The sequence below is a fragment of the Sminthopsis crassicaudata genome, chromosome 2 (genome assembly GCF_048593235.1).
Source record: "Sminthopsis crassicaudata isolate SCR6 chromosome 2, ASM4859323v1, whole genome shotgun sequence".
NCBI classification, from domain to species: domain Eukaryota; kingdom Metazoa; phylum Chordata; class Mammalia; order Dasyuromorphia; family Dasyuridae; genus Sminthopsis; species Sminthopsis crassicaudata.
Genome location: NC_133618.1, coordinates 177680820 through 177708471, shown reverse-complemented (window position 1 = coordinate 177708471; position 27652 = coordinate 177680820). Strand labels below are relative to the sequence as shown.

Sequence of the window (27652 nt, the reverse complement as noted above, 5' to 3'; positions counted from 1 at the left end):
AATTCCATTCAAAATAACAGTCGATAGTATCAAATATTTGGGAATATATCTACCAAAGGAGAGTCAGGAATTATATGAGCAAAATTACAAAACACTTGCCACAAAAATAAAGTCAGATTTAAATAATTGGAAAGACATTCAGTGTTCTTGGATAGGCCGAGCGAATATAATAAAGATGACAATACTCCCCAAACTGATCTATTTATTTGGTGCTATACCAATCAGACTCCCAAGAAACTATTTTAATGACCTAGAAAAAATAACAACAAAATTCATATGGAAGAATAAAAGGTCGAGAATTGCAAGGGAACTAATGAAAAAAAAGTCAGAGGAAGGTGGTCTAAGTGTACCTGATTTAAAGCTATATTATAAAGCAACAATCACCAAAACCATTTGGTATTGGCTAAGAAATAGACTAGTTGATCAGTGGCATAGGTTAGGTTCACAGGGCAAGATAGTGAATAAAAATAGCAATCTAATCTTTGACAAACCCAAAGATCCCAAATTTTGGGATAAGAATTCATTATTTGACAAAAACTGCTGGGAAAACTGGAAATTAGTATGGCAGAAACTAGGCATGGACCCACATTTAACACCACATACTAAGATTAGATCAAAATGGGTCCAAGATTTAGGCATAAAGAACGAAATCATAATTAAATTGGAGGAACATGGGATGGTTTACCTCTCAGACTTGTGGAGGAGGAAGGAGTTTGTGTCCAAGGGAGAACTAGAGACCATTATTGATCACAAAATAGAACATTTTGATTACACCAAATTAAAAAGTTTCTGCACAAACAAAACTAATGCAAACAAGATTAGAAGGGAAGTAACAAATTGGGAAAACATTTTTACAGTTAAAGGTTCTGATAAAGGCCTCATCTCCAAAATATACAGAGAATTGACTTTAATTTATAAGAAATCAAGCCATTCTCCAATTGATAAATGGTCAAAGGATATGAACAGACAATTTTCAGATGATGAAATTAAAACTATTTCCACTCATATGAAAGTGTTCCAAATCACTATTGATCAGAGAAATGCAAATTAAGACAACTCTGAGGTATCATTACACACCTGTCAGATTGGCTAAGATGACAGGAACAAATAACGATGAATGTTGGAGGGGCTGTGGGAAAACTGGGACACTGATGCATTGTTGGTGGAGTTGTGAAAGAATCCAACCATTCTGGAGAGCAATCTGGAATTATGCCCAAAAAGTTATCAAAATGTGCATACCCTTTGACCCAGCCATACTACTACTGGGCTTATACCCCAAGGAACTACTAGAGAAGGGAAAGGGTCCTGTATGTGCCAAAATGTTTGTGGCTGCCCTTTTCATAGTGGCTAGAAGCTGGAAGATGAATGGATGTCCATCAATTGGAGAATGGTTGGGTAAACTATGGTATATGAATGTTATGGAATATTATTGTTCTATAAGAAATGACCAACAGGAGAAATACAGAGAGGCTTGGAGAGACATCAACTGATGCTGAGTGAAACGAGCAGAACCAGAAGATCATTATACACTTCAACAATGATACTGTACGAGGATGTATGCTGATGGAAGTGGATTTCTTCAACATAGAGAAGAGCTAATCCAATTCCAATTGATTAATGATGGACAGAACCAGCTACATCCAGAAAAGGAACACTGGGAAATGAGTGTAAACTGTTATTTTTACCTTCTGAATCCAATTCTTCCTGTGCAACAAAAAATTCGGTTCTACACACATATACTGTATCTAGAATATACTAACATGTATAAGACTGCCTGCCATCTGGGGGAGGGGGTTGGGGGAGGAAGGGAAAAAATCTGAAAAGAAGTGCAAGGGATAATGTTGTAAAAAATTACCCATGCATATGTAATGTCAAAAAAAAAAGTTATAATTATAAAATAAAATAAAAATTAAATTATAAAAAAAAAAAGAATATAAGACTAAAGGGCATTTATGTCTTTAAAAAGAAAGTCTTTATATTAATCATCAATAATAATCACTCAATAATATAGGAAAAATCAGGGATTTTAAGGAGTAATTTACCTTTTTATCAAGAATGACTATCAGAATAAGCTAGTTTTGTTCAGTCTCACTCCTTCAAATGGAGGTATAGTTTAAATAATGATTCTATTCTTGGTATGACCAAGCCCAATATATTTACAGAGGATGGGATAACTTGGGCTTAGAACGCTCCATGCAAGTTCTGAGAAGAAATCTTTATAATATACTATAAGTAAATGAATTATAAATCCTATTTCTAGTTATAGTTCACCATGCCTTTTCACATACATTAATTCCATATAATAATCCTAAGAAATTAGTACATGTATTAAATTCATTTTTAAAATGAGGAGAAAAAATAAGGGATTCAAGGTTAAAATAAGGTTAAAACAGGTCACTTTGGAATTCAAGTTACACACAACACTGCCTTCAAGTTTTATTGGAAAAAAACCAAAATTGTCAATTAGCAAAGAGTAATTTTATTTTTGTGCTTCAGCATCAATATCAGACACTTTGAGAGGGATCTTCATAAAAATTAACATTTCAATATTTAAATAACTTCAGTCAGGGAAAAAAAACACCTCAAAGGAATAAGAGCTCTCTAACTATGGTATGCTACCTTCATCCTCTAAACACAGAGCTCCTCTAACCAACAGCTTCGAGTTTCTACCTCTGTTATACCTAGAGTGCTTAAAAAGAAAATACTTTTCAACAAATGCATCTGTTAGATTCACAGATGATTTTGCAAATGTCTGTATTTTAATAGCAGAACTTTGACCCCAGGAATTTTTTTTTCTTTAACTACTGTCAAAAGGTATTCCCTTCCTTTTTAAAGAATGAAACAGAAATATGAAAGACTAATTAGGTATCTTTCTTAACATAAAACTTTTACATACAAAAAGCATTGTTGTTTTGGATCCAATCACCTGCACCCTTCTTTAACCACTGCCATTTCAAAAAGGGGAATTCAAGAAAAGGGGATCCAAATGCCTTAGAAACTTTTTGAATAAGCCTATCCATTTATCTTTTTATTCTGAAATACCAAAAAAATTTTTTTTCATATAGCGAAGACACAAAAAGAGAATTGCATGAAAATATAAATTGACATTGAAGACCACTTGCTTTTTAAAAAATGTAATAATTCCCTTTTACTTTCAAAACTGTCTTTTTATTGTCTCTGTATTCTTCTGAACTTTCTTCTGTTCCCTTCTCTACAAACCCCACCCAATATAACATATAGATCAACCAACACCAAACAGGCAAAGGGAACATCTTTTTACAAAGTATTATATCATGGAAGCTATTCCTGAGTAATCTGAACTTCATTAGCCTCTTCTGATACCACCTTGAGTTGGCAATAGGGGCACCACCAGGTGAGTCTCTGAAAACCATTTGGAGGCCCAAAGCTATCCTTCATGATCTGGTGTCCAGCAGGGCACTTCTCTTTCTGATAGATCAGATAGTGTTGTGGTTTCCCCTCCAATTTTTTCTGCAGCCAACCAACACTGAAACTCACAACATGGTCCAGCAAAGACTCAAGGTTCACAGAAGTTAAGCAAGAACCCAAAGAGAGGGGATGGATTCTAGCCAAGTACAAAACTTCATTCTTAATGATGTTTCCTACAAATCAAGATGAAAGGAGGAGAAAAAAAAATGAGGAAATACAGATAAATAAATATACAAATCATAGTAGTAGAAGGATAATTGGACTTGCAAATTTATCTCAACTTGTTCAATTCACCATTCAACTTTGAGTACTCCCCAAAAAGCCCACTCCTAAGAAAAAAACCTTGCCTTAAAACTAAAGCACTGATTCTCTGAAGTCATGGAAAGGACAGCTAAGCAATATATATATACATATATATGTTAGTAGTGATCTGGCCATATGAAATTCTAACACTTAACACCGAGAGAGGCAGTGTAGCCTAGTACAGAGGGCCAACCTCAAAATTCATCTGAATACAAGTTTTTGTACCTCTCAGTGTCCCCAGGTACCTTTTCTAGATTTAAGTTGCAGTTAGAGGAATTTTTTTCAGTGGTCTTATGATAACATAAATATAATCTCAAAACAAAACAAGTTAGCATATTAGAGGACAAAGAATCACATTTAAAAAAAATAACACTGGAGAGGAAGTTTTTCAGATTTCATGGAAACATGGATACAATCCCAAAACAAAACAAATTAGCAATAATAGGGGACTGAGAATCAATTTTTTTAAAAATAGCATTGGCTGTAGTTGCAACACCAAGTCTCTCCCTATCAGCAGCATAATGATTAGCTCTGAATACAGGCCATCAGAGCATGGCAAATCATACTATGTTCCCAGAGCACTCTTCCTCCCTTCATTCCCAATGAGAGCCGTTTCCTCTTATGCAATGGTTTTATACCTTGTTCTAGAGCACTGTTTCTTTTGTAATACTTTTATGCATTAAAAAATATTAGTGAGGATGTGTAGAGGGCCACAGTTAGTGGGGGAACCCCTTCAGCCCAGAGAGAACCTGCTGACAATGTCTGAATCAGCTCCTGAGCTCCCCTGAAGGTTCTCAGCCTTCCTGAGAAGACAGGGGGTGGTGACAACCTGTGTTGTGATTGAAGCAGAGTGACACCAGGTGGAAGAGTGATACCAGATGGCAAACTACAAATAATAATAGCAAGTTGTTTATGTGGTCCCATGTGAGCAGTGTTGTTTTTGTTACATTATAAAAAGGGCAAAGCCCTGGAAATAAATGAACTCCATTTTCCCCACCATTCTCAGGAGTCCTGCCTCATCACTTCTTTAGGAAGGTATATTTTATAATCACCCTGGTGTGGGGGCTCTAAAAAGCAACGGTACATTTTGTCACCCCAACTTAGGGATCTAGAAAGTAGGACACAAGGATGTATCCATATCCTTCACCAAACTGCCAAAAGAGGCAATGACATAAACAAAGTTAAACATTTTAAAACATAAAAATCCCCTTCTGGTCAGTCATACCCAGGCCTGAAAAATATCTTTGATCCAGAAGAGTATAACAAACAGGGTTATCCTGCTTCAAAGCTTCCAAGGCTTGTCTTCGATCAAACTGCTCAGATAGGATATCTGAAGTTGGTTTGACCACTGGTCCCAAGCACCAGTGTATCTGACAATTGTAAAATGCCAGGAAGCCTTTTTCAAAGTGTAGAACCAACCTAAAAGAAAACGAGAGAATTTACAGCACAGTAGAAGGGAGACCATCAACAGAGCTGAGTTAAAAAAACAGCAACAGTTATCAAGCACATATTGTATTCAAAAGATTCTGGGGGAGGTATACAACAATGAAACAAAAAACAACAGGCAGAAAAAACAAAATAAGTTAAAACATTAAAAACAAAAGGGAGAAAACAAAAATTGAGAGGGGGACAAAAAGTGCAATTTTGTTACTTAAAAACTATATGTAACAAACAGAATAGTTAGCATGCAATCTTTGTGGGGTTTTTGTATACTGAAATGTTCCTGCTTATTGATGTCTTCATCTAAACAAAGGTTAAAAATTAAAACAGGCAGAGGAATACAGCAGAAAGAAGCCTGTCTTTGGAGTGCTAGCCATAGTAGCACTTAAGGGCTTCCTTAATACTGAGATCCTGCTTGCTATCAGCTCTGAGAAATTTAGTTTATGGTGTCTGCCTTGCTAGGCCAGTGCTCTTTCTATCTGACCAAATTCTAGATTCAGCTCTATCATTAACTTCAAATGATCCTGGGAAACCTTTCTATTCTACCACTCCTAAAGACACTATGAGGAGTAAGAATCATAGCTCCTCATTTCAAACTGCTCAGAAAAAAGTGCTAATGACAAGAATGGAGGGGATTGAGGAAAATATCATTAGGCATTCATAAGGACTCTCACATTTTCCATCAATTTCTTACTGAGTTATTAAAGTCATTATTATAGAAAAAGAAACACATTTTTTATTTAATTTTATAAATGGGAGAAAAACACAGCTCTTAAACAATGACTTTACTTATCAGATTGCCTAATATGACAAAAGGAAAACAATAAATGTTGGAGGGGATGTGGGAAAATTGAGAAATTATTTCATTATTGATGGAATTATGAAATGATTCAACTATTATGGAGAACAATTTGGAATTATGCCCAAAGAACTATCGAATTACATGCCCTTTGGTCCAGCAATATATCACTGCTAGGTCTATCTCCCAAAAAGATTCAAAAAAGGAGAAAGGACTTATCTATACAAAAATATTTAAAACAACTCTTTATAGTGACAAAGAACTGGAAATTAAAGAGATGCCCATCAATTGGGGAATGGTTGAACAAGTTGTGACACATGATTGTAACAGAATACTTTTGTGCTAGGCTGGTTTCAGAAAAATCTGGAAGACATATATGAATTGATACAAAGGGAAATGAGCAGAACCAGGAGAATGTTGTATAGAGTAACAGCAATAGTGTATGATGATTAACTGTGAATGAATTATCTATTCTCAGCAATATAATGAGCCAAGATAATTCCCAAAGATTCATGATGAAAAAATGCTATAGATAGCATATGAATGTAGATTGAAGCATACTATTTTTCACTATGAGTATCTTTTTTGTGGGCCCCCCCCCCCGTTTGGGTATGACTTTTTTCATAATATGACTAATATGGGTAATATGTTTTGCATGATTACACATGTATAACCTATATCAAATTGCTTACCCTGGTTGGGAGAAGGAAGGATATTTGGAATTCAAAAACATTTTTTAGTGAATGTTTGAAATTGTCTTTTACATGTAATTTGGGGGAAATTTAAAAAAAAAAAAAAAAAAAGTGACTTTCCAAAAATTTTACAATACATCTAGGTAAGCAACTGGATTTGAATTCTTGCTGCACTGATTAGCCTATATAAACATTCTGCCTCTCTCTGTGAAAGGAAATAAATAAAAGGAAGTAAAAGATATGTACATCCTTCAAAAGTCAGACACTCACACATTTCATCCTCTCAGTTTTGAGAACAGTTTGACCAAATACCTGGGTGAGGGATCCTTCCAGTCTCCCCTCTTGTTGGCTTTTGTAGCTCTGGATAATTCATTTGCCCGAACACTACCAAACAAACCAAAATGGAAGCAAAGCCAAGGTTCAGAATTTTGGGAAGTATTCAGCCACCAAGGATTATTAACAGAATCCTTTTCTTTTTCCCCAAGCTGAAATGCTTTAATGTCTGAAGATGAACTAGGAACTTCTTGTCCATCTAGCCTTGAGGTAGATTCAAATTTATAATCACTTGTCTTCTTTGGGAGATTCACCTCCTTTTGGAGATGCTCTGGCAACTGCAAACTGTTAGGAGGCTCCAGGTCGTTACCTAGGCCAAAGTTGAGATATAAATTCTTTCCATGGACCTAGGAGGAAGAACAGCCATAAATTGCAATATACTAGAGAAAATGTGTATAGGGAGTACATGCTGATGGAAGACTTGTTTTCTCACATCTTGTGGCACCCTCTGTGTCCAACCCTTTTGCTCTGAATTCCTGTAGCAGATGCTGCTTTTTTTCTGCTTATTTGGGAGCAGTATTGTTACTACAATGAAATATTATTTATTTCTTGTATTATTAGGCCAAATAGCTATAGCAAGTTTTTAGGTTAAAAATGAGGACTTCCCTTTTTTTCCCAGGACCCTCATCTGGCCACCCACATTCTAAGTGCTACTCAGCAGAAGAGTGTGGTGAGAATACTATGTGTCCTTTCTCTCACAATTCTGCATTGGAACCAAAGTGTTTATATTGGTAGAAACAGGAACAAATATAGACTGCATCCAAAATAAAATCAATATAGTGGCAAATTTAGTTTTTATAAAACCTAAGTATGTAAGAGAAAAATGATACTCTATATTTAGACTAGTAATACTGTTCTTTCCTGGGCTCCCCTAACTAGGTCTTCTGGGAACTATTATTTCTATTTTTTTTTTACTTTGTATATTTACTAAACAGTTGAATTAAATGAAGATTAATTTTAAGAGAAGGGATGATTTTTCACCCTGCCCAGGAGCTTTCTACTGAAGATTCAATCAATGCTGGCTGTATGATCAAGAGGTACAAATCAAACATACTTTACCAATTCAATAGAGAGAGGGTCAACCCAGAAGCCTAACATGCACTTGATATATATAGGTTTTTAAGAAGTATTGAATAACAGTATAAAGGTGACTCTGGGTTCTTGAAAGTGGTAATAAATTGGAAAGGTTTTGAATGTGGGCCTATGTCTTAAAATTTAAAGAGAAGCCTGGCTAGGTTTGAAGAGATTCACTCCCAATTTTAGCCACAGGATGATCAAATTTTTAGCAATAGCAAAACTAACAATAGGGTCTAGATGGGTTGTAATACCCAATGATGAATTGAATTCAGCACCTACAGAAATAGAAGCACAAATTTATTAAAACATGAATGAGAAAACTCAGTTTTCTAAGCCCTCTCCCAATTTCAGAGAACTTGTAAAGACTACATGGTGAATGATGAACTAGCTGTTCTCAGTTTCCACTGATAGAAGGGGGGGACAGAAGTATAATTTACAACACCAGGATTTTAAGACTTTATGCCTTAAAGAATTGTGAGCCATCCACATATCAATTTAAAGAGACTTGAAATCTATTCTCAGCTTAAAGGATCTGTGTATTATTAACAAAAATTAACATCATGAAAGGCTACAATTCATGAATCACCAAAGAGCAAAATTGGCAACACCTTCTCTAAAGTTGAAGTAGACAAGGAGGAGAGACAAGGGATGAAAAAAGAACATCATTTAGAATAAAGGGGAGAACATGTATAGTTAAGGCTAGAAAAATATTTTAGAAGGAAAAATAAGGAGGGGAGTACAGAGGAACCACTTGGGAAGATGGGAGGTAGAAACAAGGCATGTACTTTAAATTTTGCTGAACAGTTTCCCCTTCCTTGCTTATTAGTTTTTGTTATAAGAGATAGCACTTACTATGTTTCAGGTGCTACAATAAAGAGATACCAGTTCAAAACTTTAAAGTTTACATCATTAGTGAGACTTTATATCTCCTCAGCAAACAGTAAGCAGACAGTTACAGAGAAACAACACATGCACTAATGGCAAATTTTTCTACAAAAGGATTCTAGCAGTCTAGTAGTAAGTTAGAAGAATTATAAGAAAAAAAGTTATTTTGAGTCAAAAATCCTATTATAGGGATATTATTTAAAAAACAATATAAGAGGTACTTGTTCAAAGTATTTCTAGCAGCATTATTTTCTTTACTGCATTTAGTATGTCACTGGTGCAGGTAACTATTCTATAATGTTGCTTACAAGCCAGCTGCAAAATCTGTTGCTATTTCCTGTCTAAATCATTCCATAAATTCTCCATAAAAGATTTACTAATGCAATTACAGGTTTTTATGGTTAATCCCACATTCAAGTCAGCTTATTCCCACCTCAAGTTCTCCAGTTAATCTTCATATGACTTCCCTTCTCCTAATGTTTCCTAATTTTTTAATATTATTAAAAAATATTGAAGAGAATCAAGATGGTGGAGTAAATGGAAAGACTCGCTAAAGCTCTCCCCCAAACCCTTCCAGAAACCTTTAAATAATGACTCTATACAAATTTTGGAGAATAAGAACCCACAAAGACCCAGTGGATAATTTTCAAGCCAAAGACTGCACTAAGGTGGGTTCTAGCACAACCTAAACCTCAGCAAGTCAGGGGCAGACTTTGAGGCCTCTGAACAGATAGCAGTGGTGGCAATTTCCAAACCTCTCACTCCAGAGATAACAAGGACAATCTGGAAGGTTGGCAGGAAAGGTTTGTTCCACTAGAGTGTGTGGAGAGCCCCAGCAAACCAGGAGCAGGCTTGGGAGCCACAGCATTAACAGTGGTAGCAACAACAGCAGAAGCAAAGCTGTGGCAGTAGCTTCTGGAGATCTCAGCCTACAGATGGTAGAAGGGAAAGCTGAATGGCTGGCTCCTCAAAAGGAGATTGCAAGGGCCTCCTTGCAGGCATTGAGGCAGGACTCTATTGCTTTGTCTATATTCAGATCTGAGTAACAGTGCTGGCTCATAGTACAGATCCCTAGAAGGATCTCTAAAAACAGTTGAACAAAACCCCTGAAGCTTGGGACACTGCATCTTCTATACTGGAAATAGAGTCCTACTTTGATAAAGAGTTAAAAGACAAATAACAGACTGGGAAAACGAACAAACAACAGAAAAAGATTCTGACTACAGAAAGATACTATGATGACAAGGAAGATTAAAAAACACACTCAGAAAAAGATAAAGTCAAAATTCTTACATTTAAAGCCTCCAAGAAAAATAAGAACTGGTTCTCAAGCCCAAGAAGAGCTCAAAAGGGATTTTGAAAAAAAAAAAAAAAAAAAAAAAAAAAAAGATATGAAAAGGCGGGGAAGAAAGGACATAATGGGGGAGATAATGGTTAGAAGTGAAATACTTTTAAGAAATGATAGGGTGAATAGAGAAAAAGAATAGAATGATCTAGGGAGGGGGAAATACAATTAGCAACAGTAATTATGAAAAGAATTTTGAAACAAGTTTTTCTGATGAAGGTTTCATTTCTCAAAAGTATAGGAAACTGAGTCAAATTTATTTAAAAAAAAAAAAAAAAGTCATCCTATAACATATTTAACATGAATAAGACTGCCTGCCATCTAGGGGAAGGGGTGGAGAGAAGGAAGGGAAAAAATCAGAACAAAAGTGAGTATAAGGGATAATGTTGTAAAAAATTACCCATGCATATGTACTGTCAAAAAAAGTTATAATTATAAAATAAAATTTAAAAAAGTCATACTCCCCCAACTGATAACAGATCAAAAGATATGAACTATGCCTAAAGGGCTATAAAATCATACATATCCTTTGATCAAACAATAGCACTACGAGGTGGCAAGAAACTAGAAACTGAGTGGATGCCCATCAATTAGGGAATGGATGAATAAGTTATAGTAATGGAACACTCTATTATTCAATAAAAAATTACCAGTAGGATGATTTCAGAGATCTGGAGAGACTTATATGAATCGATGCTAAATGAAGTGAGTAGAACTAGGAGAACATTATACACAGCAACAGCAAGATTAAACAATGATCAATTCTGATGACATGGCTTTTCAATTTTGAGGTGATTCATACTAATTCCAATAATCTAATAATAATCCAATAAATAAGAGTCATTTACACCCAAAGAGGGGACTGAGTATGAATCACAACATGGCATTTTCATTTTTTAAGTTGTTGTTTGCTTGCATTTTGTTTTCTTTTTCATTTTTTCTTTTTCAATCTGATTTTTCTTGTGCAGCATGATAATTGTGGAAATATGTACAGAAAAACTGTACATGTTTAACATATATATTAGATTACTTGCTATTTAGGGGAGAGAAAAAAATTTGGAACAAGATTTTGCAAGGGTGAATATTGAAAATTATCTATACACGTTTTGAAAATAAAAAGCTTTAATAAAAAAAAATACCACTACTAGGCATGTATGCCAAAAGAGATTTTTTTTTTAATTCTAGCTTTTTAGTTACAAGATATATGCATGTATAATTTTTCAGCATTGACAATTGCAAAACTTTTGTTCCAATTTTTTTCCTTCTTCCCCATACACCTTCCCCCAGATGGCAAATTGACCAATACATATATACATGTCCATACAGTTATTTTGCTGTACAAAAAGTATCAGACTTTGAAATACTGTACAATTAACCTGTGAAGGAAATCAAAAACGCAGGCAGACAAAAATAGAGGGATTGGGAATTCTACATAGTGATTCATAGTCATCTCTCAGAGTTCTTTCACTGGGTGTAGTTGGTTCCATTCATTACTGCTCTATTGGAACTGATTTGGTTCAAAAGATTAAAAAAAACAAAAGGACCTCTATGTACATAAATATTTATAGTAACTTGTTTCTCAGGGTAAACAATTGGAAATTGAGAGGATGCCCATCAATTGGGGAATGATTATGATGGAATATTAAGGTTCTATAAGAAGTGACAATCAAGAAGACTCAGAAAAATCTAGAAAGTCTTCCACCAGCTTAAACAAAATGAACAAATAGCAATGTTAATGGAATATTTACTTGTGAATGACTTTACTCAGTAATACAATGATCCAAGACTACTCTGAAGGACTTATGATGAAAAATCTATCTACACCTAGAGAAAAAACTGATTGTGACTGAATACATACTGAAGCATGCTTAAAAAAAAAAAAAAAAAAAAAAAAAAAACAAAACTTTTTTTTCCCTTATAAGGAAATATGTTTTCTTTCACATGACTTTTCATGGAAATGTTTTGCAAAACTTTATGTATGCCTTCTTTATAGGGGTAGGCAAGAGAAAGAGAGAGAATTTAGAAATCAAAGTGTTTTAAAAACAAATGTAAAGGCCTTATATGAGGTGGCACTAGAGGATGTCCTAAAGGAAAATAAAGATTGAGAACAAGATAAGTAAGAGGAGAAGCAAAAAAAAGCCATAACAAGAAAACTCGGAGAAAAAGATAGTGGTTATTGATGTCAAATGCTGCAAAAGTAAAGAAAACATAAGTGTGTAAACTGCTTAGCATGATACCCGAGTTATAAATGGGATATTTTTTATATATTATATATTTTATAAATGACATAGTCAGGTGAAAAAGGCAATAAAAATCTAGATTTAAAAGAAAGAATGCCACATGAAAATTTTTTTTCTTTCCTGAGGCAATTGGGATTAAGTGACTTGCCCAGGGTCACACAGCTAGAAATGTTAAGTGTCTGAGGCCAGATTTGAACTCAGGTCCTCCTGACTTCAGGGTTGGTGCTCTAACCATTGTGCAACCTAGCTGCCCCCTACATTAAATACTTTTATAGCTACCTTTTCCCAAATGGAAATGGTGGTGACTAAGAGGATCATACCCTATGAATTCTATGGTAGAAACATGGTTAAGGGATGTGTTTTGTTTTAGTATCCCTAGCAAAATGCCCAATAAATAATGGGCACATATTTGTTGAAATAGAGTAGCTTTCAAAGTTAAAAACAGCTTGGCAGACAAGCTATCAGCATGTGGTATCAGAATAAAATCAAACATTTGTCCTATAAACCCACCTTACCTGTGAGTCCTGAAGCCGAAGCATTTCTAGCATGTTGGGGTCCATCTTCTTACTATTGCCCCCTACCTTGACCACCAACTGCCCTACAAATGGAACCACCAACTGGTGGAACTTCCTCAGAGATGGTCCTTCTGGCATTCCTGCCAACAGATAAAAGGAAAAAAAAAGGGGCAGAGACCACCAGTCAGTGACAGTCAATTTTCTATTGTCAGAAAAGTACAAGCTCCCACTGGTGGCAGAGCTGACATGAGATACTAGATCTTGCTAGTCCAGCCCTTTCTTCTATAATGCACTTAGGATCCAACATATATCAAGATTCTAATTAATGTGTCAGGGTAAAGAGCTTAGTAAGATCCAAAATAATAAAAACACTCTGTTCTCATTAGAGCTTACAGTCTTATATAGAGAGTAATATAAAAAATACATAACCTAAAAGCATTAGAGAACTAAACACTAAAATACCATGTAAAATGAGAAAGGGATGATACAAAACAGATAGATCAGGGAATCAATAATACATTATGAGTTAGTCTATTCAGGTTGAGATGGAGTTTAAAGGTTGAAACATTAGCAAGGACATTCCAAGAATGAGGTAAGGACATGGTAAAGTGCAAAAAACATTCATGGACAAGATAATAATCAAGTTGAGCTTGAGTTTATATAAATGATGGGGTTTATCAGAAAAAGATGCCTATGTTGAATCCCCACTATTTTATGACTCAATAAAGATCAACTACAAGATTTTCAGCTAAGAAAAGAAAAACCCAACTTAATCCAACAATTATTAAAAAAAAAAAACACTAGAAAAAAAATTAATGACATAAAACTAAGTAAAGAGGATATAAAACTTCCTATTTATTAATGGCATGATGATTTCATTTGAAAATCTTAGGAAATCAATAAAGATACTGAATGAAAAAATAAGCTTCAGCAAAGTCGAAACCTACAAAATGCTCAAAAATCAGCAGTATTTCACAATTAAATTTAAGAGACAATAGAAAGGAAAATTCCATTCCAAATAATTGCAAAATGAACAAATAACTTGGGGATGAATCTACCAAAAAACACAAAATACTTGTAGAGATTTAACTACAAAGTTAAATAGCTTACAATAAAAATTATAATAGTACCAAAGTTAGTCAGTTTTATGCTATTATATCAAAGTATCAAAAGAATACCTTACAAACTCAACATAGTAGTGAAATTCATTTCGAAAAATAAAAGACTGAGAATATTGATGGAATTAAAAGAAATATAGATGAAGGAAATTGGTTTTTAAAAAGAAGATACTATAGACGATGAATTTAACACCAAATGGCATAGCATCAAAGTATTAAAAGGGAAAGCTAAAAAAATTACAATGATAATAAAACTATAATAGGGACCCTCAATGCACCCCTATTAGAATTAAACTAATCTCTCAAAAAATAAACAAGAAAGATAGCTCACAATAAATTTTGAAAAAGTTAGACATAAGATTTATCAAAATTACTGAATGAAAATAGAAAGGAATATATACATTCTAAGGTATACATGGCAATTTTATAAAAACTGACCATTAAGATATAACAATTTTATAACCAAATGGAATAGTAAAATACATCTTTTCTTGACCACAATGCAATTTTTTTCCCCCAACATACCACCGAAGGATTAAAAATTAACTGGAGAAGCTGGAGCCAAGAATGCAGAACATAAATTACACCCCAACCTCCAAATTGATCTGGAAAATCCTCATTAGAAAATCCAAGAAAAAGTGACAATGAGTCATTTTTCCAGCCCAAGTGAACAAAAGGAAACAGAGAAGGTCTGTGTACTGGTATGTAAGAGACTAAAAAGGACTACGAAGACTATGGTTGTGCACTATAGCAAATGAAATCCAGGACCCAAAACATAGTACAGTATTTTATGTGAGATTTGAGAATGACTGCCAACTGGCAATTTTGTCACCCACTATCCTATTCTGATTCACAGATCAAGGGTGACTGAGCAAACTATCTGTCAAATACTGCTGGAAAAGCTAGAAAACTAATGTGATAGAAATAGGTTTAGATTAATATCCCATTATCACATAGCAAATCATCTCCAAATGGATACATGATTTTAATACCCAAGGTTACAACATGAACAAACATATTTTGTGAGGGAGATCTTCCATGGCTATGGATAAGGAGTTTTTGACCAAGGGACTGGTCCAAAATGAATATATTACATAAGTGAAGAATTTCTTTAGTAACATAAGCAATTCAATTAAAATTAAAAGGGAAACAACTAAATGGAATAAAAATCTTTGCAGCAAGAGACTATGATAAAGATCTGATATCTAGGCTATATGAGGACCTGATATAAAATATTTAAGAAAAATTCATTTTTCAAAAAGTAAATTATCAAAACATAGGAAAGGACCAAGCTTTTCTTAAAAAAAAAAAAAAAAAAACTATTAATAACCACTTAAGAAATTACTAGTAAGAGAAATACAAATTAAAAACATTTCTGAAACTCTACTTCATTCCCCTCAAGATTAGCAAAGATGACCAAAAAGGGGAAATGAGAATTGCTGAAGGAGCTGTAAAAGGGCAAGTATATTCTTCTGAACAAACTAAACTGATCCAATCATTCTGGAAAGCACTATAAGCCACAAATGACTAAAATGAATACCCAGTTAATACCACTATTAAGGCCTATGCCCTCAATACCAATGGAAAGGACTCATAAGCACAAAAGTATTTAAAGCAGCACCTCTTGTTGTAGTGAAAAATATCATATTAACTAGAAACAAAGTGAGTACACATCAAATAGGGAAAAGCTGAGCAAATGTGGCCTAGGAATGTAAAGGAACATTATTATACTCTAAGAAATAATTAAAGTTTTTTTTTCCCCTCAAGGCAGCTGGGCTTAAGTGACTTGTGCAGGGTCAGAGAATCTTAGAAGATTAAGTGACTGACTCTGGATTTGAACTAGGGTGCTCTTGACTTCAGTGAGAGTGCCCTATTCACTGAGCCATCTAGCTCCCCCACAATTATAAGTTTCAAAGAAGCCTATGAGTGCTTTTATCAACTGGTACAGAGTTAAGTAAATAGAACCAGGAAAACAATTTCTACAATGACTATATATTGCAAAGGAAACCAACTTTGAAAGACTTAAGAGCCCTAGTTGATGCAGAGACTGATGATTAATCAGAAAGGACTAGGAACTCAAAGGGACATTTTTCCCCCAGGTGTGGCCAATATGGTTTTAATTTATACAATCATACTTGTTACAAAGGAGAGCTTTTAAAATATATATGGTAAGCTAGTGCACAAAAATCCCAAAGAATTCAGCTAGTAAGGTAAGCACTTATATAACAAAAATTGGACATCAATTTGGCAGAAATTAGATTTAGAGCAACAGAGTACACAATACACCAAGCTAAAGTCTAGATATAAAAGATTACATCACAAATAAATTAGAAGATCAAGGAAGCTACATCAAGGATAAGTTGGAAAAAGTGATGTAGTATAAACCCCAATAGTAGTATTTTCTCTCTCTTTTCTTTCTTTCTTTCTTTTTTTTTTTTTTGCTGAGGCAATTGGGGTTAAGTGACTTGCCTAGGGTCACACAGGCAGGAAGTGTTTAAGTGTCTGAGGTCACATTTGAACTCAGGAGGAGTCCTATCAAATTCCTTTTATGACACAGACATGGTACTGATACCAAAACCAGATAGGATGAAGAAAGAGAAAAAAAATTATGGACCAATCTCCCTAATAAATATTGATGCAAAAATCTTAAATAAAATATAAGCAACAAGATTACAGAAAATCATCCCCAGAATAATACACCATGACCAAGTTGGATTTATACTAGGAATGCAGGGCAGGTTCAATATTAGGAAAAGTACTAGCGTAATTGACTATATCAATAACCAAATTAACAAAAATCATATGATCATCTCAATAGATGCAGAAAAAGCATTTGATAAAATCCAACACCCATTCCTATTAAAAACAATAAAAAGTATAGGAATAAATGAACTTTTCTTAAAATAGTAGCATCTATTTAAATCCATATGTAACGGGGATAAATTGGAACCATTCCCAGTAAGATCAGGAGTGAAACAAGGTTGCCCACTATCACCATTACTATTCAATATTGTATTAGAATGCTAGCTTCGGCAATATGATGAAAGAGATTAAAGGAATTAGAGTAGGTAATGAGGAAACCAAATTATCACTCTTTGCAGATGATATGATGATATACTTAGAGAATCCCAGAGATTCTACTAAAAAGCTATTAGAAATAATCCACAACTTTAGCAAAGTTGCAGGATACAAAATAAATCCACATATATCATTAGCATTTTTACACATCACTAACAAAATCCAACAACAAGAGATACAAAGAGAAATTCCATTCAAAATAAATGTCGATAGTATAAAATATTTGGGAATCTACCTGCCAAGGCAAAGTCAGGAACTATATGAGCAAAACTACAAAACACTTTCCACACAAATAAAGTTGATCTAAACAACTGGAAAAATATCAAGTTTAGATAGGTCAAGTGAATATAATAATGATGAAAATACTACCTAATCTATTTATTTAGTACTATACCAATCAGACTCTCAAGAAACTATTTTAATGACCTAGAAAAAATAACAACAAAATTCACCTGGAAGAACAAAAGGTCAAGAATTTCAAGGGAACTAATGGGGAAAAAAAAAAATCAAATGAAAGTGGCCTAGCTGTACCTGATGTAAAACTGTATTAATAAAGCAGCAGTCATCAAAACCATTTGGTGTAGGCTAAGAAATAGCTAGTCAATCAGTGGAACAGGTTAGGATCACAGGAAAAAATAATCAATAACTCTAGCAATCCAGTGTTTGAAAAATCCAAAGACTCCAGCTTTTGGGATAAGAATTCACTGTTTGATAAAAAATACTGGGAAAATTGGAAACTAGTATGACAGAAACTAGGCATTGACCCACACTAAACACCATACACCAAGATAAGGCCAAAATGGGTTCATGATCTAGGCCTAAAGAATGATATTATAAGCAAATTAGAAAAACACAAGATATTTTACCTCTCAATTTGAACACAGGTCCTCCTGACTTCAGGGCTGATGCTCTAACCATTATGCCACCTAGCTGTCCCCAAATAGTAGTATTTTCAAGAAACCCTCAAGCCTCCTGGCTTTGGGAATGATATAGTCACCTCAGGAATGTAGGCACTGAGAGTAATACAGCACAACCTTGGAGAATGTGTGTGAAAGAAAGGGAGTTGGACCTGATATCTTTATTCTACTAAGTTATTCTTCAAGGATGTCCAAGTTGTCCTTCAAAATTCTGGGCTGTTCTCTTGCACGTGGACCCAAACAATGAGTACTCCCTTAGCTTAAAAAAGGGGGCCACTGTTAGCCCCCATTACCAAACTTTCCAAATGTGAACCCCAATCCCATGACATCATTTACCCTATTCTGTTCTTTGTTCTGTACTCCCAAATTCCTATAAATTTACCTCCTTGTTTCTTGCTTTTTGCTATCTTCCTCTCTTGGAATTTAGCCCTTTAATTGGTATTACAGTTATAATAAACAGCTCTTTCTTGACTTGAATATTATCTAAGCCTCCAAATTTTGGAGTGATATCTGGGTCACTGGATCAGAATGCCATTATGGATTCCCCCTGAACCTCAAGAGTTAACAAAAGAAATAGGGACACCAACTGAACAGCTGTCAAAATAGTCCAGTTGAAGAATAGTAAAAGTATGAACAGCTGTTCAATTAGAAAGAGGATTCTTTGAAAGACTTACATGAACTGATGCTGAGTGAAGTTAGCAAAACCAGGAAAACATTGTAAACAACAGCAGCAACATTGCAATAATCAATTTTGACAGACTTAACTCTTTTCAGCTATACAATGATCCAAGACAATTCCCAAAAGACTCATGATGGAAAAACAAATCTAGAGAAAGAACTATGGATGCAGATCAAAAGCATGTTATTTTCACTTTTTTTGTTTTTTCTTTCTTGTGGTTTTTCCCTTGTATTCTAATGCTTCTTTCACAACACGAGTAATGTGGAAATATGTTTAATATGATTAGACATATATAATATATATCAGATTACTTGCTCTCTTGGGGAGATGGGAGAAAAAATGGAAATCAAATCTTATAAAAGCAAATGTTGAAAACTGGAGAAAAAAAAGGATGTTAAAACAAAGTAGATGAAGGAAAAGGAAAAAGAAAAAAAAAAAAAGAAAAGAAAGAAAGAAAGGGGCCTGAAGCATTGTGGAAATAGAATCCACAAATTTGGCAATGTGGGGGGAAGAGAGAGAAAAAGTCAGAGATTACACAAATATTATGATTAAGACAATGAGTAGTACACAATATGAGCTGGGAAGTTTGAGGAGATGCTGTATTTAGAGGAAGACAAGTTCTATTTTGGATATATTGAGTTTAAATATCTATGAGATAAACTGAAATAGAATTTCCAAGAAAAAGTGAGGGGATAATATATGAGAGAAGAGAACTGGGCCTAGATTAGAGAGCAGTAAATAATAATAGGACAAAGGACAGGGCAAACAGGTTAAGAACTAGGAGAGAACAATGTCAGAATCAGAAGAAGAAAGTACCTAAGAAAGTTGTAATCAATCATTGAAAAAAAATTTTTTAATTATTTAATTTTTATTTTATTTTATAATTATAACTTTTTTTTTGACAGTACATATGCATTGATAATTTTTTACAACATTATCCCTTGCACTTACTTCTATTCAGATTTTTTCCCTTCCTCCCCCAACCCCCTCCCACAGATGGCAGGCAGTCTTATACATGTTAAATATATTACAGTATATTCTAGAAACAATATATGTGTGTAGAACTGAATTTTTTGTTGCACAGGAAGAATTGGATTCAGAAGGTAAAAATAACAGTTTACACTCATTTCTCAGTGTTCCTTTTCTGGATGTAGCTGATTCTGTCCATCATTAATCAATTGGAATTGGATTAGCTCTTTTCTATGTTGAAGTTATCCACTTCCATCAGCATATATCCTCATACAGTATCATTGTTGAAGTGTATAATGATCTTCTGGTTCTGCTCGTTTCACTTAGCATCAGTTCATGTAAGTCTCTCCAAGCCTCTCTGTATTTCTCCTGTTGGTCATTTCTTACAGAACAATAATATTCCATAACATTCATATACCATAATTTACCCAGCCATTCTCCAATTGATGGACATCCATTCATCTTCCAGCTTCTAGCCACTATGAAAAGGGCTGCCACAAACATTTTGGCACATACAGGTCCCTTTCCCTTCTTTACTATTTCCTTGGGATATAAGCCCAGTAGTAGTATGGCTGGGTCAAAGGGTATGCACATTTTGATAACATTTTGGGCATAATTCCAGATTACTCTCCAGAATGGTTGGATTCTTTCACAACTCCACCAACAATGCATCAGTGTCCCAGTTTTCCCACAGCCCCTCCAACATTCTTCATTATTTGTTCCTGTCATCTTAGCCAATCTGACAGGTGTGTAATGATACCTCAGAGTTGTCTTAATTTGCATTTCTCTGATCAATAGTGATTTGGAACACTTTCATATGAGTGGAAATAGTTTTAATTTCATCATCTGAAAATTGTCTGTTCATATCCTTTGACCATTTATCAATTGGAGAATGGCTTGATTTCTTATAAATTAAAGTCAATTCTCTGTATATTTTGGAGATGAGGCCTTTATCAGAACCTTTAACTGTAAAAATGTTTTCCCAATTTGTTACTTCCCTTCTAATCTTGTTTGCATTAGTTTTGTTTGTGCAGAAACTTTTTAATTTGGTGTAATCAAAATTTTCTATTTTGTGATCAATAATGGTCTCTAGTTCTCCCTTGGACACAAACTCCTTCCTCCTCCACAAGTCTGAGAGGTAAACCATCCCATGATCCTCCAATTTGTTTATGATTTTGTTCTTTATGCCTAAATCTTGGACCCATTTTGATCTAATCTTAGTATGTGGTGTTAAATGTGGGTCCATGCCTAGTTTCTGCCATACTAATTTCCAGTTTTCCCAGCAGTTTTTGTCAAATAATGAATTCTTATCCCAAAATTTGGGATCTTTGGGTTTGTCAAAGATTAGATTGCTATTTTTATTCACTATCTTGCCCTGTGAACCTAACCTATGCCACTGATCAACTAGTCTATTTCTTAGCCAATACCAAATGGTTTTGGTGACTGCTGCTATGAAATATAGCTTTAGATCAGGTACACTTAGACCACCTTCCTCAGACTTTTTTTTTCATTAGTTCCCTTGCAATTCTCGACCTTTTATTCTTCCATATGAATTGTGTTTTTATTTTTTCTAGGTCATTAAAATAGTTTCTTGGGAGTCTGATTGGTATAGCACTAAATAATTAGATTAGTTTGGGGAGTATTGTCATCTTAATTATATTCACTCGGCCTATCCAAGAGCACTGAATGTCTTTCCAATTATTTAAATCTGACTTTATTTTTGTGGCAAGTGTTTTGTAATTTTGCTCATATAATTCCTGACTCTCCTTTGGTAGATATATTCCCAAATATTTTATACTATCGACTGTTATTCTGAATGGAATTTCTCTTTGTATCTCTTGCTGTTGGATTGTGTTGGTAATGTATAAAAATGCTGAGGATTTATGTGGATTTATTTTGTATCCTGCAACTTAGCTAAAATTCTGAATTATTTCTAATAGCTTTTTAGCAGAGTCTTTGGGGTTCTCTAAGTATACCATCATGTCATCTGTGAAAAGTGATAATTTGATTTCCTCATTTCCTATTCTAATTCCTTGAATCTCTTTCTCGGCTCTTATTGCCAAGGCTAGAGTTTCTAGTACTATATTGAATAGTAATGGTGATAGTGGGCAACCTTGTTTCACTCCTGATCTTACAGGGAAAGGTTCTAGTTTATCACCATTACAAATGATGTTTACTGAAGGTTTTAAATATATGCTCCTTATAATTTTAAGGAATAGTCCATTTGTTCCTATACTCTCAAGCGTTTTTAGTAGGAATGGATGTTGGATTTTATCAAATGCTTTTTCTGCATCTATTGAGATGATCACATGGTTTTTATTAATTTGATTATTAATATGGTCTCAATCATTGAAAATTATAAAAAAGTTAAAGAGAAAAAGCATCAAATTTAGCCATTCAAGGATCACCAGTAATCTTGAGCAGTAGGCAATTGATAGGGTGGGAAATCAGATTGGAAAGGTTTGAGAAGGAAGCAAATGAAGAGAACAAATGTATAGGCATGGGTTTGTAAAAGAGACAAAACTTGGAACAAAAGCTTAGGAGTACATCAGGATAAAATTAATTTTTTTTTAAAGAATGAGAAACTTGAATGTATTTGCATAAAGATAGAAAAGAGCCAAATTATAGGAAGAAATTAAAGAGTAGGAATGATTAATAATAAGACAAAAAATATATAAGTGAAGGTGTATTGGCTGTGGCAACAAAAAAACAAGGCAAAGATATCCTCAGGGATAGAGGATAGAGAGATTTTTAAAAAAACAGGAGGAGAAAGGGAGTTCATAGCAAAAAGTCTCTTGTTATTCACTTTTTGGAGTGGGAATCGAGGATGTGTTAGAACCATTGGCAACAAAGTGCTATAAAATTATGTATACCTGTCATAGAAGTCACCTGTTAGTGGCTGCTGGGGTTCTAATTCTGATCAGCAGACTAGATGCCTTCATGTGAGAGGATAATAACAATACAAAGAGACCAAGAGACAGTTTACATTCTCCTCTTGCCTCCAATTTATTTCATTCTCAATTCACAACCAACATCTGAGTCAGTAAAGGCCGATTTGCAATTCCTTCAGGTGTGTTATGATGTACAGCTGTGAGGAAATAGAACTGCCCCTTAAAGGGACAGTCTCCTTTTAACCCTTTACAGACTTTCTGGGCTTCACACTAAATCGTGGTCCTCAACATATACCCTTTGATCCAGCAGTATCACTATTAGGTCTGTATCCCAAAGAGATCATAAAGGAGGGGAAAGGACCCAAATGTGCAAAATGTTTATAGCAGCTTTTTTTTTTTTTTTGGGGGGGGGCATATTGGAAATTGAATGGATGCCCATTAATTAATTAAGAGGCTGAATAATTTATAATATATGAATGTAATGGAATACTATTGTTTTATAAGAAATGATGAGCAAGCTGATTTCAAAAAAGCCTGGAAAGATTTATATGAACTGAGGCTAAGTGAAGTGAGTAGAACCAAGCAAACATTGCACACAGCAACAAGATTATATGAAGATCTACTGTGATGGGCTTGGTTCTTTTCAACAATGAAGTGATTCAAGGCAATTGCAATAGAATTGTGATGGAAAGAGCCATCCAAATTCAGAGAAAGAACAATGGATACTGAATCTAGATCAAAGCACAGTATTATTTAAATTTTGTGATTTAAAATTGTAATTATTGTTTGCTTGTTCATTTTCCCCCTTTTGATTTGATTTTTCTTGGGCAGCATGATGAATATAGAAATATGTTTAGAAGAATTGTACATATTTAATCTATATTAGGCTGTTTGCTGCTAGGGGAGGGAAAGGGGAGAAAAGAGGGAAAAACATCTGAAATACAAGGTTTTGCAAAAGTGAATGTTGAAAACTATGCATGTATTTGTCCAAAATTTTTTTTTTTTTTTTTACAAAAAAGCTATTATTAATATATTTGGGGAAAAAAAAAAGGACCATGGATAAAACATTAAAAGCTTGAGGAGAGAAATGTTTTAGAATAGTTGCTAAGCTAAGGGATGTAGAAGCAATTCGGGCCTATTTGCTTCTACATCCCTCAGCCTCAGAAACTTTCTGGCTCCAAAGGCAGTACTATCTACTATTCCCCAGGCTGGGTTCCCAAAACTGAATGGGAAATTAATGTCCACAACAGGGTCACACAACTTGGCTTGGAATTTTAGGGATCATTTAGCTCTCTAAATTGTCCCTATTTCAATAATTCATTCAATAAACATTTATTAACCGCTTTCCTATGTGCTAAATGTTGTGCTAAGTGAGGGGTGATACTTAAAAAAAAAAAAAAGGCAAAAAAGAGTTCCAATCCTCAAGGAGCTCACAATTGAAAGGCGACTGCAGGCATACATCCAAAGTAATTGACTTAAACAAAGCAAACTACAAGAGAGTAGCAAGCCCTGAGGAGGTAAGCTTATTAAAGGAGGGGTGGGGTGAAAAGAGGCTCTACTCAGGACCAGGAAATCGTTGTATATTTCAACAAGACTATATGATGATGAACTCTGATGGACGTGGCCCTCTCCAACAACGAGATGAGCCCAATCAGTTCCAATAGAGCAGTAATGAACTGAACCAGCTACACCTAGCAAAAGAACTCTGGCAGATGACTATGAACCACTACACAGAATTCCCAATCCCTCTAATTTTGTCCGCCTGCATTTTGGATTTCCTTCACAGGCTAATGGTACACTATTTCAAAATCTGATTCTTTTTGTTCAGCAAAACAACTGTTTGGACATGTATACATATATTGTATTTAATTTATACTCTATCATATTTAACATGTATTGGTCAACCTGCCATCTGGGGGGGGAAGGAGGGGAAAAATTAGAACAAAAGTTTTGGCAATTGTCAATGTTGTAAAATTACCCATGCATATATCTAGTAAATAAAAACTATTAAAATATAAAATTAATTAATTAAAAAAACAACAACAACAACAACACAGAAAGAAAGAAAAGAGATTCTACTGACCCTTGCAGAAATCCACTTGAAATTCCAGAGAGGCAGCTGGCGAGTCCAGGGTTCCAGAACTTGCAAAACTGAGGTGGAACTGCACCTAAGAAGTTGCTGAAAATGAAAAGGGGGCGTTCAGGGGCCCTTCTTCCCAAGGAAGTGGCTCGAGCCCAGGCTCAGTCCACCCTCAGTCCCTCATCACCCCTCCCCCACCCCCAGGAGCTGGAACCCCCTCGAAGATTTGCCCGGAACACTTTCGGCTAACAGGGATGGGAAGAGTCCTTAAGGGAAGTGTGACAAGAACCGAGTGTGGCCGAACTCAGCCCGGGTTCCCGACCCCGGCACAGGGGAAGTAGAACTGAAGATAAGAGACTCGACCACAGGTGGAAAGAGCTAAGTGAGAAGCTCCCACTCTGGTCACCTTCAGCCAGCTGCGTTTGGCTCCTAGCTTCAGAAGGGAAGCTCCCGCGGGATGCATCCAATCACAGGGAGAGCCGCGTAACGAAGGGCCCCATCATTGGAGAAGAGAACAAGGGGGTGGAGCTGAGAGGAAGGAGAAGGTTTTTGGAAAGGGGACGCGGAGATAGTGGGGGGTAGGAGGACGGGGGGAGGGGGAGGAGGACGGGGGGAGGGGGAGGAGGACGGGGGGAGGGGGGAAGAGGACGGGGGGAGGGGGGAGGAGGACGGGGGGGGGAAAGGGGGGAGGAGGACCGAGGAGGAGGACGGGGGGGGGGGGAGAGGGTGGAGGAGGACAGGGGAGGGGGAAGAAGACGAGAGTGGGGGAAGAGAGAAGTGGACTTAGATACAGTGGAGATCTGGGAAGGACGTGCCGGACGTTTAGTAAAGCCCCCAAATCTCTCAGTTTGCCGAGGATCTCCCAGTCATCTTTAACTCCTCTCAGGCCCCTACTCATTTAATGATCTTTCAAGCTTGGGGGGGGAGGAGCCTCCCGGAGAGGGGGAGTTTAGGCACTTCAGGGACCTCCGAATTTTCTAAGTATATCTCTTTAAGTAAAGAGAAGCGTTTTTCTTTCCCCCGCCTAAATTGTCTTTTTTTTTTTTTTTTTTTTTACACTATTTTCAGTTCTGCCGTGTGGGCCTGAACAAGTTTAAAACCTCTTCCATCTTCTGGTGCTTGAAGACAATCCAATCCACAAAAATTCATCTTTTCTGAAGGCTTCAGCATCCCTGGTTTGCCCACTGATCCTGCGCAGACCTGCCTGCCCTCTTCCCAGGATGTTTTACTGCCTCTCACCTCACACCGGGTTTACTTGTATCTGACCTTCAAATGTGGCAATAGATGTTCTCTGACCCACTGCAGGGGGCTGGACTGGTTGGCGCACCTGATCCGGACATCCCATCTCTCGACCTCAGTTTTCTCTTTTGGAAACTGGACGGCGGAGCGATCTAGTCAGAGGGCCTGAGCCTGCTTCCCACCTCTGAGACTTACTGTGTCCTGTTAGGAGAAACTCCCAAACCCCTCCGGGATTCCTTCCTCCTTTCTTAAAACTGTGGGATTAGATAATGCGGTTTAGTAGCTCCACCAGATCTAGGATCCTATGGTCTCCAAAGTCCTTTTCAGATCTGATATTCTATAAATCTATAGATCCTATAAATCTTACACATCTGTATAGGTTTTATAAATCTAGGACAAGGAAAAAGGCAGAGGATGGTGCCCTGCCTTCTCATAGAGCTTAGGCCTTCTCAATTAATGAACAAGAGCTTATTAAACCCTACTATGTAAATGCAGTTTGTTTGGGGGGTGGGCTTCCCCTAATGCCTTAAGAGTAAATAAACTGTCAACTGCCAAACATCTTACATTCTATCTGGGAGACATTCAGGAAAATGCAAATATACAAAGTAAATACAAGTAATTTAGAGAAGGAAGGTAGCGCTGGCAGCTTGAAGGATCTGGAAAATTCTCTAGATGGGCTTTGATGGAAACTAGAAGTAATGGGGGAGCAGAAAAGAAGAGGTAGTACATTCCAGGTATGAGACATGAATGGGCATTTGGTTTGCACAGTTAAAATTAAATTGGAGAAATGAAACAAATTAGAAAACTGAAACCCATAAGGACATCAAGAAAATAATCCAGGGTGGAAGTTATCTTCCCCCAAAAGAATATAAGCTCCTTGGGGACTTGGACTAACTTTTATAATCAGGGATGGTGGCCTGAGATATGAAAAAAATGTTCTTCTTAACCTTCCTCTGTTACCTCCCCCCTTTAAAATGTAAGCTCCTTGGAAGCAGGGACTAACTAAGCAAGGAGGGATGGAGATTCATGTCATTTAACTTCTGTAACATCCAATTAATGGGGAACTGGAGGAGGGACTTGTGCTTCAAGATAGGAAATAAAATGCAACTTTTGGAATTTCAAACGTGTGTCTACTCACCTAAGCACTCATTCTCACAAGATTGTAAAATAAATTTTTCCTGCATTCATTAGTGTTCTTCGTAAGAAGATATTTTGTTTCTTACATAGGCATTGGTAGAGGGCTTGTATCTTGGGAAAAGGAAGAACATAAACATTTATGTGACATTTTGTTAAGCCCTTTACAAATAAAACTTCATTCCATCCTCACAACCTTTTGAGGTAGGTATTGGATGAAGCAGAAATTGACATGCCCAAACTGATGTCTAGGCTACCCCCAACAAAGGGCTCTGAATCAGTGGTCCTCAAACTTTTTAAATAGGGGGCTAGTTCACTGTCCCTCAGACTTTGGGAGGCCCAGACTGTAGTAAAAACACAACCTCACACTCTGTCTCCACTCCTCAGCCCATTTGACATAACCCGATGGGCTGCATAGGTCATCATCGGGCAGCAACTGGCCCAAGGGTTGTAGTTTGAGAACCCTTGAAT

At 35.8% G+C, this 27652-nt stretch overlaps 1 protein-coding gene and 1 long non-coding RNA gene across 7 annotated transcripts; one reads left to right on the top strand and one right to left on the bottom strand.

Moving 5' to 3' along the window:
• Nucleotides 1-2411: 2411 nt before the first annotated feature.
• Nucleotides 2412-26233, bottom strand: NEIL2 (nei like DNA glycosylase 2). Of its 6 annotated transcripts, none has more exons than XM_074287932.1 (6): nucleotides 26136-26233; nucleotides 24812-24907; nucleotides 13077-13216; nucleotides 6994-7361; nucleotides 4976-5169; nucleotides 2464-3620 (listed from the first exon to the last, which is right to left on the bottom strand). In XM_074287932.1, exons 3-6 carry the CDS (start codon nucleotides 13212-13214, stop codon nucleotides 3301-3303), a joined length of 1020 nt encoding a protein of 339 aa, XP_074144033.1. In that variant the 5' UTR covers nucleotides 13215-13216; nucleotides 24812-24907; nucleotides 26136-26233; the 3' UTR covers nucleotides 2464-3300. The 6 variants fall into 6 exon arrangements, with proteins under 6 accessions (XP_074144035.1, XP_074144033.1, XP_074144034.1 ...); XM_074287933.1 differs by lacking the exon at nucleotides 26136-26233 and adding an exon at nucleotides 25215-25306; XM_074287929.1 differs by lacking the exon at nucleotides 26136-26233 and adding an exon at nucleotides 25098-25235.
• LOC141555217 (uncharacterized) lies at nucleotides 25018-27234 on the top strand. Its single transcript, XR_012486096.1, has 2 exons — nucleotides 25018-25353; nucleotides 25877-27234. It is a non-coding gene; the product is annotated as an uncharacterized LOC141555217 (long non-coding RNA).
• The last annotated feature ends 418 nt before the right edge of the window (nucleotides 27235-27652 follow it).